This window comes from Eumetopias jubatus, unplaced genomic scaffold, assembly GCF_037043125.1.
Source record: "Eumetopias jubatus isolate StellerSeaLion01/CBP00866 unplaced genomic scaffold, mEumJub1_p1.0 scaffold_11, whole genome shotgun sequence".
NCBI lineage: Eukaryota > Metazoa > Chordata > Mammalia > Carnivora > Otariidae > Eumetopias > Eumetopias jubatus.
Window position 1 is genome coordinate 38424650 of NW_028274817.1, and position 12617 is coordinate 38437266.

Consider the following 12617-nt stretch of genomic DNA (forward strand, 5'->3'; position numbering starts at 1 on the left):
ACAAACACCGGTATGGATATCAGAGTACAACAGGGAAACTTTGCTTATTCATTCGTCATTCATACATTCATTCAATAAACACTAGTCAGGCAACCACTCTGTTCCACACACCATGCCGAGTATTAAAAAATACAACAACAAAAGACACAGTCCCTGCCCTCAAGGTATTCACAGTCTAGTAGGGAAGATGATTATTATACATTAAACTTTTGTGTGCATCAGAATTACCTGGGAACTTGTTCAAAATGTAAAATTCCACTTATGTGCCCAGATAGTCCAATTAAGTAGATCAGGAGTGGGGTCTAGGATCAATTGTTTTAACAAACACCAAAGGTGACTCTAACAGGCAGTCTGAGGACCACACTTCGAAAAACACTGCTATACAAGGTGATTATTGCTGAGAAGGGGATGGGGAACGCTCAGGGTGCCATGAGAGCTCAGATGAGAACATACCCCAGGCTAGGGGCAGGGGGAGAGGGTCAGGAGTCAATCTGGTTGAGAGGGGCGGGGTGGGGAAAGGTAGTCTAGGCTAGGGTCAAATGTAAGGAGGGGAAATTGAAGCTTTGTCCCAGGCCACTAAAACCTAAAGGGCACAAAAAAATGAATAGCTGGGGAGCCCCGAGGATAAGGTAAAGGGAATTGGACTGGGGTGGAGGGGGTGTGTTCTGCATTTATAGCATTTTCACACGATTCCCTCAATGTCAGAACAATTCCTGTTCACTCTGGGCATCAGAACTGTTAGGAATGTTTCTATTCCAGGCCCAGAGAACAACTTGTATGAAGAGTTGACCTTGTCTAGAGTAACAAGTGGAAGGAGGAAAGTGGCAAAGGATGAAGCTGGGAAAGCAAACGGGGACCTGAAAGGCCAAACCCTAAGTAAATGGGACCTTCTACTGAATGCTATGGGAGCCAGTGAGAGGTTTTCTGAAGGGGGGGGGGGTGGGGAAATCATTTCTTTTGTTTAAAAACTGGGGGCTGAGCCCTCGAGGAGAGACCAGAGTAACTGAGAAATGAAAGGCATCGTTTTAAAGCACCACTACACCGTACTGGGGCCGGGACCGGGGCCGGGAGGAGGAGGTTAATATTTCTTGCGCACTTCACTACATGCCAGGTGCTGTGCTAGGCAGTTTACATGTGCTATCTTTTGAAATCTTTGCAACAGCCTTGTGAGGTAGGTATTATTTTACAGAAGAGGAAACAGAGGCCCGAAGAAGTGAAGTGCTTACCCTAGGTCACACCGCTAGGAAATGGCAGAAGAACTAGGATTATGTTAGTCCAAAGGCTTTCCACGGCAGCAAGCTAGCTCCCGGCACTGCTGGATCTGACTGAGGTTGCTCCTTTCCTAATTAGCAAAAATGACATACAGTTTTTTCAACCAAAAGGCGGATGTTGCTGCTAGATAACATAAGTTTGAGCCTGCCATCTGTATGCGCATCAGTCCTGCTTTCCCTGTTAGGTGAACAAACAATACAAAGCTGTTATTTAGGGGATTTATATAGATACTTTGTCTCTCCTACAGAATAGTAAGGCATTTGACAGCAAGGGACGTGTTTTTATCAATACATCAGCAGCAGAGTGGTACCCAGCATCTAGTAGTTTGTTGAATGAATGAATGAATGAATGTCCACCGAGGTGGTCGGAAGGAAGAGGGGAGACGTTTTGGCATTGTTTCAAGGCTCGTCTGGTGGCTTGGGACAGCTACTGCTTTGTACAAAAGTAATATTTTTGCAACTCCCGAGAAGCAGACTCCTTGAGGTGGACTTATCTCCTGGGAAGGAGAAAGCTCTGGTTCTGACATCCCCAGTCCCTGCAGTGGAACTGACAAAAGCACAGACCGTAAAACTTGATGCCCTTCAACAATAGCGAGGAAGACTGGGAGGGATGAAAGTTATATTTGCATTTGCCACTGAAGGGTCCGCTAAGCAGATGACTAGTGTAAACAAGATCGCAAGAGGAACAATTCTTTAACCTGTTTAGGAAAACAGACTGTTCTCCGGCATTCTGAAGCACTTCAGAAGTGTTTTATCCGAAAATACAAGCACATTTATATGCAAATGGTTGTTTGATCTAGAACACTCCATTCTTACTGATTAAGTAAATAAAGTTCCTAAAGAACAACCATTATGCAACTCTTTTTTTTTAGCCTAATTCTAGTAACTGTATGTATTTGAGAGTAATAAAACGGTATCTCTTTGAGACATTCTGTGACGGAATTTTTAAACAATTCAAAGGAACCTCCTCCATTAAGTAGCCTCAGTGAAACTGTGCTTCTGCTTGGATCAATTTTCTATCCAGCAATAGCATCTCTTGTGCAATCTTGTCCCCCAATCTCTCCTAATCCAATTTAGAGCTCTTCCCACCATCTATGTCATTATTGCACATGTGTGTGTGACAGGAGGGAGAAGGGGACGGATGAATGGAGGGAGGGAGGAAATGTTGCCTGATTTTGATGATGTTCCCTTTAGGGGACAAAAATGAATGATATAACTTATTTTTCCTTCCAGTATGTTTCTCACTCAAATGAGCAAATCAAAAAATTTATTATGTATATATAATTATAAAATGAATACATAACATATATTATTTATTCATTTTATATATATGTTATATATACACATACATGTTCTTCGTATAATAAATCCTTGATTGTAGGCTTTTTATCAAAAACTACATATAATATGTGATCCTTCGACACTTCAAAATTCTACTTGGCCAAACGGGCCGGTGCCAGAAAGGCTGACACCCTCCACACACACACCTTTCCGGCTGGCTAGCCCCTTGTTCAGAGCATCTTTCTACATTATTTACTTAGAATTATCCTAATTCCTTCCAATATCATTTATACTCCTAAATCACTGGGAATTTTTAATTCTCCAATGATAAGAGAGGTATTCTCTAAATTTCTCCTCCAATGGCTTGAACCCAGACTCCTCAGATAATTCGTTCTGAGAGACTCAATACATTAATTCGAATACAAGCGTTAATGCACGAAAATTAAATCTATAATATCTAGTTATTTTGGATGCTTCAGATGAACTTTATTTTGTATCTTGTATATTGGACACTAACTGAGGTTTAGGAGGGGAAGAACTGCTGGACTGGAGAGCCAGTGACTTATACACTCTCTGGAAACTTAATGGCAAGCTTTCATCCCGGAAACATAAGGGGATTCTTGAGGCCTGCAGTTGCATTCCTGCCGCTCAGGGTAATCAATAAAATCTGGGGCAGGCAAGCCGGACAGGATCATTAGGGATTTGTTCCAGATTGTGAATGTTGGGCAAACTGGAAGAATGAAGGTCACGTCAAAAGTATGAAGATGGAGAGAGTTAGCTGGGTCATAGAAAGACAGCATGTTGTTGTCGTAATCCAGAAGAACCCCGAGACGTTTCAACTGTGGGGGCACATCCACCAGCATTTCCTTGTTGTTATGTCTCACTACAAAGTTACTATTGCATCGAGAGAAGACCCACGAGGAGGCATTCTTGCCAATCCATTCATTCTTGGGAGCTGATTTGTAGGCAATACCAATTGCATACCTGTGAGACCGTTGAAAGGAGAGAGAAATAAACACTTATTAGTGAGCTGAGTGGTGCTAGGCACCATGTGGGATATATAAGAAATCTGATGCATGCTTCTTCCTTTACTAAATAGTTTACATTTAGACCCATAATGTTGATAGCATGAGAGCTTTATGAAGTCAGCAGTTAGAGTGCTGGAGGAATTTCCAACTCCTGGCCCGGTGTATTTCACAAGATTTTATATTTTTGTTTTTGTAAAAGCTGGCCAATTTTTCTAGGCATGGTTTTCATCACCTGCCTCTTAACCCTGACCTACGGGTACTATGTTCGTGCTATGGACCTGGATCTCCCAGGAAACTAATGGCAGGAAAAAAGGAGGAGAAAAAATAAAAGTGGGATCCACTCACCAGGTGGAGGAACCCATGACCACCTCCCAGTAGTGGCAGCCACTGTCAATGAATATGTTTCCTGCTGCTCCATAGCAGCCTGTGCCACTAAACCTCTCCGGGGTATGGCTCTTCTTCAGAGAGCTCTCATCCTTCTCCATCTGCAGCCCATCATTGGAGATCTTCAACTTCTTGTGAGTCATTTTGGGATCCAGTTTAAAGGGTTGGCCTGAAAAAAAGTAAAAAAAAAAAAAAAAAAGACAATGCATGGGAAAGTATTTAAGAATGCCATCTCTGTCCTCCAGGACTATCGCTACCAGGGGATTCTTGATAGGATGATCATTCTTGGGCCAGTGCAAGTTGGCTGCTATTTGGATTATATTAAGGAAGTAGGGCCTGAAGCCACCATTTTCAATAAAAGAAGAATAAGCTGCCTCCCTCAACGGGTTATCAAATTAAGAGGGGGCTCTCAGGCTTTCATGTTCTCAGGTATGTTTTGTATTCTGCTTTATTTCAGTGGTTGGCTTGGGATTTGAGTAGGTCTTAGGGGAAGGAGTACTTGAGGTGAGACAAAGTGAGGGGAACTGATGAGGTAATTGCTGGTTGGTGGCAGAACAAAAAAAAAAAAAACAAGAAGAACTCAGTGAAGACCATCTTTCTACCCTCTTACAATGGGGATGTAAATAACATATGATTAGGTAACTTCGTTAGAGTGACTGATGCATCCGGAATGATCAGAGAAAACATTTGTTGTGTAGGATCATTCGTGACAGAGGATTCCTTATAACCAGATGATGAAACAAATGACTAGAATCCAACTGCTGGGTATGGCAAGAGCTGTATTATACAAAATGGGTCCATGGCAGACACTGTTGGCGAACACACTCCCCCGTCTCCTCTTTCACCATAGAGGCTAGAAAAGCGAAATATTCTAGCCTCTCTTGCTGCTAGGGGTGGCTAATAAGATGGAAGTAGATGGAAACAGAAGTCAGACAGGGTTGAGGACACTTGTGGAAAAAGTGCCAGGCTTTCCCCATAGAAGAGAGAGCCATCCTATGCACCAACCCTCTCCCCCTCTTCCTATCTTAAAAGGAAATGTGGCATCTGGAGGTTGCAAGGGCCATATTGTGGCCATGTGACAGTAAGTCAATACCCAAAGGGAGAAGGAGCTTGGGTCTGTTACAACATCACGGAACTAGCTGCTGCACCAGCCCCGAACTGCCTACCTTCAAACTTCTTGCTATGTGAGAAAGAGAGAAAAAAAAAATACTATTTGTTAAGCCGAGTTAGTTGGATTTCCAGTCACCTTAGGTCAGAAGCATTCCTATCAGGTATGGATGGCTTCTCTGCAGGAGTCTACCAGATTATTCCAAAGTACTGTCTTACACAACTGTTCCCCTAGCATGGGATGGGGTGCAGAGAAAAACCCTTTACTTTACTAACACCCTCCCCAAATACCAGCTACTACTACATATACTTTGTACATATCTTTGTGTTCATGTATTTCCCAAGGGCACCAACAAACCCTGTGCCCAAAGCATAAACTATTAAAGCTCCTCTACTCAGTGCCTCTGCTCTCTTGCACTGCTGTGAGTCCCTGCGGAGGGGAAAATGGAGCTCTCCTTTTGGAATCACCCCAACGTACTATTTGTTTTTAGTCGGGTGGGTTCACTGTTCCGGCTGCCTGCTTGGTTTATGGCTTTAACAATGAAGATGTAGCGGGTCCCGCTCTGAAGTCCATGCACTGTGTAGTGGTTCTGTTTAATGTTGGGCACAATCATCCAGCTATCCACTGAATTGTACAGGCCTGTGGAGGGGGATAGAGACAAGGACATTAACCAGGAGGTAATAGAGATAGGATGAGAAGAACATTGAAAATTCATCAAAAGCCCCCCCGCCCCAACCTCCGCTACCACCACCAAAAAAAAAAAAAAAAAAAAAAAAGTGAATTTCATTTTGTTTCTTTTGAGTCCCAGGAGACAGAGTGAGCTAAATATCTTCTGTCTCTTTCCTCCCACGGAGCTAGGCTTACACCAGGCTCCTTGCCTCTGGCAGTTGAATGCCACCACTAGTGAAAGTTAGGTGGCTTCAGTTTTCTGCCCGATAATATGGGAAAGGCCACTCTAGAAAAGTCTCAGAATCATCACTTTTATGGAGTCTCTGGATCTTTACAGCCAAGGTCCAATCCTCTGACAGCTGAGCCTGGCCTGGTATGGATGGAGAGGCGCTGGGCAGAGAGCACAGGAACATGGAATCTCAGAGCCAACAGGACACCTACACGCCCTATTTCCCTCATTTTACAAATGGGAAACTAGGATTGAGAGAAGAAAAGTGACTTGCCCAAGGCCACAGACAGATGGTGATGGTGCTGAGTATAACCCTGGTCTCTCACCCTAGTCCACTGCGCTCTCCACTCTGGGACAATTCATGAGGTGGACACAACGTTGCTTTGTCCCTGCAAGGTAGCGAAGTTTTCAGGGCTTATGGCTCATCTCTCCCACCCCCTCCTGGGCTCCGAGGTATCATAAGGAAGCCAAGGAGATGGCATGAGAACCAAAGCAAACATTACCGTCTCCTCACTTGACACTACCCATTTTTGCCCCTTCCTGGTTCTAATACCCATTTGAGGTTGGGTGGTCCAGGAACACACTGTTGCCTGGAACCTTCTTCCCTCCCAAACTCAGAGATCTAGGTTTCTGCTTTCGAAACTCTTTGGACCATAAACACTGACTTAAACAGAGAAAAATGTGCATAATTAAAAACATGTATTTGGCTAACTGTGAGTAAAAGAGGGGTTGACGTTCTGGTTTATGAATTATCGAGACTTCTCTGTTCTGTTATCTGCTCTTCAATCAGTTTACTGCTTTTTAACCACCATTCTAGCAAAGCATGCAAAGGAACGGGCAAGGAAAATGAGCAGTGAATTTAGTCACTTCTATGCAGCACTCGTAAAGGAATTAGTGAGGCTGAAAATTAAAAATAATCATGAGTGTTTTAGAAAAAAATAATAATCATGAGTGTTTTGAAAGAGATCTGATCATGAGAGCTTTATAATGAATTTGGTGGGAAGTTGAAAAAGCCTCAAATAAAACCAGAAAAAGAAGCATAATGGAGGGCAAACAGAGATGTTCTAGAAAGAGTAACTGGTGAAGATGCTCAGTCATGCTCATGAAAAGAGAAGAAAGATAAGGGCCAGGAATAATATTGGAGGGCTTGGTTATCCATGTACCAATTCACAGTATGAATCATAAACTACACACTGAATTTTAATACAAAGAGAGAAATAAATGGTCTTCCACATATGCTTCTAACAATACAAAAGACCGAACTTCACAACGAAGTACTATGTAGCTATGAAAAAGAATGAGGAAGATCTCAATTAACTGATATGGAATGATTTTCAGGGTATACTGTTAGTTGAAAAAAAGCAAATTGCAGAGCATGGATAGTATGCTTTTTTTTTTTCAAGAAAGAAAGGCAAATAAGAGAACGTACATATATTTGAAGTTGGCGGGCAAAGGGAGAGCGGTAGGGGCATGGGATTAAAAAGAGAGGAGAGAGAAGGGTACTTGTTTGAATACACCTTTTCTGTCTCATTTCCCCTTTGGGAAACACCCTGTTGCCTTATGAATTCAGAAAAGCACAATTAAATCAATACGAATGGGAAGAGTGGGGACGAAAACTGAAGGGAAGTGAAACAAATGAACCCAACTGCACTTCAGATGAAAAACCACCACACCAAGGGGAAGGGGGAAGGAGGAAGACTGAAAACAAATCCTGAACTGTTGTTTGTTTCTGTCATGGTATGGGCAAAGCACTTCTGAAACTGTTAGATACATTACGGGATTAAGCAAATGAGCACGTGTGTTGATGTCGTTGGGAGCCAGGGTTCTCACTGTGGAAGTCGGAACGTACCAATATGGAACGGGGGAAGGCAAGAAAGAACCTGTGGGGATGGACTGGAATTGGAGGTACTGTTATGAACTCTTGAGTTCTATAGATGTGTGTGTGTATCCATATGTGCACGTACGTTAGGTGTGTGCGTCTGAGTATTATGCGCGTGCATATGTATACATACACGGGTACATGTGTGTGTTTCTAGTACCCAGATCTTGTTCTCTAATAACATCCTCCCGTTAAAAGGAACCAGGGTTCCTTGGAAAAATGGCTGATTTCAAGGCTGGGGCAGGATAAGGTCAATAGGAGCCTAGAATCTTTTGTTCTGCTAGAAGTAAAGTGCTCAAGAAAATGATGGGAGAATTTAAGGACCCAGGAGTCAGCTTAAACGGTCCTTACTGGCTCAATCTGGACAACCTGAGCATCAAAATAAGCAAGGGCAGTGAAGAATTATAAACCACTAAAGAAAGAGAATTTATGAGTCCATACTGAGCAGTAGATAAATAGAGGGTGGGGCTATTGCTTACAGTAGAATGCAGAGTGCCAACTAGTAAATGGGGGAGGGAACGTTCATTCGGAAAATCATCATTTTGCAATCATCAGAGTAAAGACTGGACCAGGCAGAATTTTTGACTGATGCTAAAACAGGAGTGGGGGCGGGATGGGTTTGATGAGGAAGCAGGACATTTTCATTATCTCAAAGTATCACCACATGACCACATGGACTGCTTATTAGTAGCAAAAAGAAAAATAGTAACTACGTGGTGAAGAAACCCAGCAACGCCTTCGACCAGCTGAACAAAATTAGCATCCCCAACGAAGGGCAAGTGGATATCACATGCCTCCAGATGTGATGTCCTAAGGAGGATGCAACATCTCCGATGCAGTATTCCAGCCATGAATGCATAATTTGAATATAAATCGTGAGGAAACATCAGAGGGACCCAAAATAAGGGACAGTATAATAAAGAAATAAAAAGGGATTTTAGATGTCAATGTCGTTAAAGACAAAGAAAGGCTGAGGAAGTGTTCCAGATTAAAGGGGCCTAGGGATAATGACAATTTAAGTGCAATACCCGATCCTCGACTCTAAAGGACAATATCAGGTCCTTTATACGTTATAAAGGGTGTTATTGGGTCAACTGTCAAAACTGGAATATGAATGGCGGAATCAGAAAAAGTATTGTATCAAAACTCTTCAAGTTGATAACCACACTGTGGTTATATAAGAGTTTCCTTATTCTTAGAAAACCTACACTGAAGAATTTAGTGGTCAAAGGTCATGATGTATGCAATTTACTCTCAAATGGTTCAGAAATAGAGAGAGATGGGGACTTCTAGCAAATTATAAAGGAAATGGGACAAAATATTAACAACAGATGAATCTGGGTAAAGAGTATATGGGCATTCTTTGTGCTACTCTTACAACTTTTCTATAATTTTGAAACCATTTCTAAATTTTGAAAAGGTAAAAAGAGGATTTTTCTGGGTATCAATGGGACTTGGTGATATGGGGTTGACAAGTGAATTCTGGTAATGGAAGTATATACCTTGTTCAAACGGGAAAGACCACAATATGGAAATCCATGAACCCGAGTCTAAATGTGTGGTGGAGAACATTTGCATGGAAATGAAAAGGAGAGGAAACAGAAGTTTTATCTTTGGGGCAGTATGTTACAGGCTGCCTGGCCAGACAGAGGGTATAGCCAGTGCTTCCAAAATGCAAAACACAAAATTGAAATAGAGGAAAGATAGACAGTAATGGGGAAGACAATCAGCCAAACATCTGTTTGAATTCAGCTAACAGCATCATCGGAAACATTGGCTTGTGACCATTCCAAATCTTAGAGGAGGTGGGGAAATAGTTACAGATGAAGGGAGAAAGCTAAAAAAGGAAGGAAGGAAGGAAGGAAGGAAGGAAGGAAGGAAGGAAGGAAGGAAGGAAGGAAGGAAGGAAGGAAGGAAGGAAGGAAGGAAGGAAGGAAAAAAGAGAAGGAAAAAGAAAAATAAGGGGAACAGCTTCTCCAGACAAAATTCTAGTCAGCAAGGAAGAAATTTCTGGCTAAAGAAAATGTGGAGTTTGATTATTTTAAGATTCCTTATATAAATGGTATCACGTAGTATTTGTCTTTCTGTGTCTGGCTTATTTCACTTAGCATAATGCCCTCCAGGTTCATCCATGTTGTCACAAATGGCAGAATTTCCTTCTTTTTTAAGATTGAACTATATTTTATTATATGGACATAACACATTTTCTTTATCTGTTCATCTGTTGATGGACAACTTTTTGTTGTATATCAGTGTATATCAACAAAGTGGTTTAAGAAGAGAAAATGTGGAAAAACCTCAAGGGAAAGTAACTCTCAGAGCCAAGGTTCAATCAACAGTGGCAGAACAGTGGTAGGCCAGACCGACAGATAAGGCTAGGACCTTGAATCTTCATGAATATTCCCAGTAAACTAGTCTCATCTTTTTTTAAAAGATTTTATTTATTTATTTATTTATTTACTTACTTACTTACTTACTTACTTACTTACTTACTTAATTTGAGGGGGAGAAGCGGGACAAGCAGACTCCCTGCTGAGCTCAGAGCCCAACATGGGGCTCGATCCCAGGATCCTGAGATCATGACCATGAGCCACAATCAAGAGTCAGAGGCTCAACCTACTGAGCCACCCAGGGGCACCTGAAATAGTTTCGTCTCATCTGCCCATTGCCAGATGGAATTTTGCTCAGGGCTCTGTCCCTGTCCTATTCCACTTGACTGGAAGAAGACAGAGAAGGCAGGCTGGGAAGGCAGAAACTGGATTTAAAAGGATTTTGGCAGGCTGGAATGTGAAGTCAAAGCTAACCAGACAAAATGTAACAGGGATGAATTCAAGGTGTTGCATTTCGGTTTAGACAATCAAGGATTTGAAAGAACTAGGGATTCCAAGTGACTACATGCTCAGTAGTCAATACTCAGTTGTCAATGTGACTACTGGAGTAAAAAGGTTCGGGGCTGGGGGGCATCAGCAAATGTATAAGAGAAATAATCCAGCTGTCTTCTGTGGTGGTCAGACCACTTTTGGAGTACTGTATTCACTTTTTTGACAGCACATTTTTTAAAGATTTTATTCATTTATTTTAGAGAGAGAAAGCACAAGCAGGAGAGGCAGGGGGAGAGAGAATCTCAAGCAGACTCCATGATGAGCACAGAGCCCAATGCGGGACGGGATCCCAGGACACTGAGATCACGACCTAAGCCAAAACCAAGAGTCGGGCGCTTAACCAATTGAGCCACCCAGGCGCCCCTTGACAGTGCATTTTATAAAGCACTTTGACACACAGGAGTGTGTTCCTAAAAAGGATACCATGACAGTAAAGGGCCTGAAACCATGTCACCTAAGGAGCGATTCAAAGAACTAAGGATGTTTAGCCTGGAAAGGAGAAAATTTAGACGGGACGTACATGCGAGCTACCTAAAGTTATCTGAAGAACTGTCATGGGAGAAATGGATCAGGTTCATTACTGAGGCACAAAAGGGCAAGATTGGGACTAATCAGTAGCTGTGGGTTTAATTCAAGAAACATTAAGCTTGAAGTCTGACAGGCTTGGGTTCAAACCTTGACTCCATCAGTTTGTAGCTCTGTGACCTTGGGCAACTCATTTCATTTGAACCTCAGCTTCTTCAGCCATAAAATAGAATTAGTATCATCTATTTCATAAGCCTAAGGCAGAACTCATGAGGACTCAGTGAGATGATGTATGTGGGAGCATTTATAAATGACAAAGCAGAATGCACGTATCAATTCTTATTGTCATTGTTATTTACTAGGAGGAAGAGTTAGGCCCTCCATAAGGAAGCCCTGACAATTATTTATAGCTGCACAACAACTGAATGAGTTATTTTGTTAGAAATGGGCTACCCATCCCTGGAACTGGAACTGTTCCAGTAGAGACAGGACAATCATACACTGGGTGCCTGGTAGAAGGGAAGAAGATTAGCCTAAAGGCCTTCTAAGGTTCCTTCCAATCCTAAGGTGCTATGATCCTATTGCCATTAAGAATTATCCTTTAAGTTCTTCTACAAAGGACTATATATCTTTGAAAAGGGAGAGGACAGCCTTTAGATCTTTGTTGCTTGGACTTATGTCTCAGCTCCCAGGAGACCACCGCCTTCCCCCTCTCAGGAAGGAGAAGCTCAGTTGCTGGCTGTAAGACTTGCCAGAGCAGGAGAGAGACAGACAAGGGCAGGAAAGCATGTCAGGGAGGCCTTAGAGTGTGTGACTCCGTAAGCTGAAAAAAACAAAAAACAAAAAACAAAAAACAACACCTAGGAGCACAGCTACTCAGGCCAAGTGGCTTAGGTTGGAGCTGCACGAGGCAAGTGTTTTTCGAGTGTGACCCCCAATGTCCTCTCACCTCCCCAGCCCACCATGTGGCCCAGCATTGGCACCAGACAGGAAAAGGAAGCCTATTTGAAGGGTTTCATTGGGAAAATTCCTCTCGTGTGGGCCTGCGAAGTCAGACACAGAAGCACAAGCACAAAGGTAAAAGAAAATACTACTTTGCAGCTCTGCGGACTAGGGCGGGGACCCAGGGTGCACCTTAGGGTGGGAATGGGTTCCGGTCTTGAAGCCAGTTTTAATTCTGCTTTCCAGTTCTCCCCCGCACAGGGAGGGGAACTCACAGCCGGGTCCCTCTTATCTAGCCATCGATGAGTCAAGTTTCTATTCTGCCTCGTCTTGCTCCAATTCATCAGAAGGTGAAACCATAACATGTGAGCTCAGTGACTGCTTTTTGAACAGATTTCATTTTGTGGCCCACTGACACG

At 42.7% G+C, this 12617-nt stretch overlaps 1 protein-coding gene across 2 annotated transcripts in view; it reads right to left on the minus strand.

The window, feature by feature from the left end:
- Nucleotides 1-2606: 2606 nt before the first annotated feature.
- The window catches only part of MID2 (midline 2), a 93066-nt gene continuing 83055 nt past the window's right edge, over nucleotides 2607-12617 (minus strand). For both annotated transcript variants that reach the window (XM_028089763.2, XM_028089762.1), the window contains exons 8-10: nucleotides 5550-5711; nucleotides 3926-4133; nucleotides 2607-3536 (exon numbers count right to left, since the gene is read on the minus strand). In XM_028089763.2, the coding sequence (XP_027945564.1) occupies nucleotides 3134-3536; nucleotides 3926-4133; nucleotides 5550-5711 (773 nt within the window). In that variant the 3' untranslated portion in view covers nucleotides 2607-3133. The remainder of the gene's footprint in view (nucleotides 3537-3925; nucleotides 4134-5549; nucleotides 5712-12617) is intronic.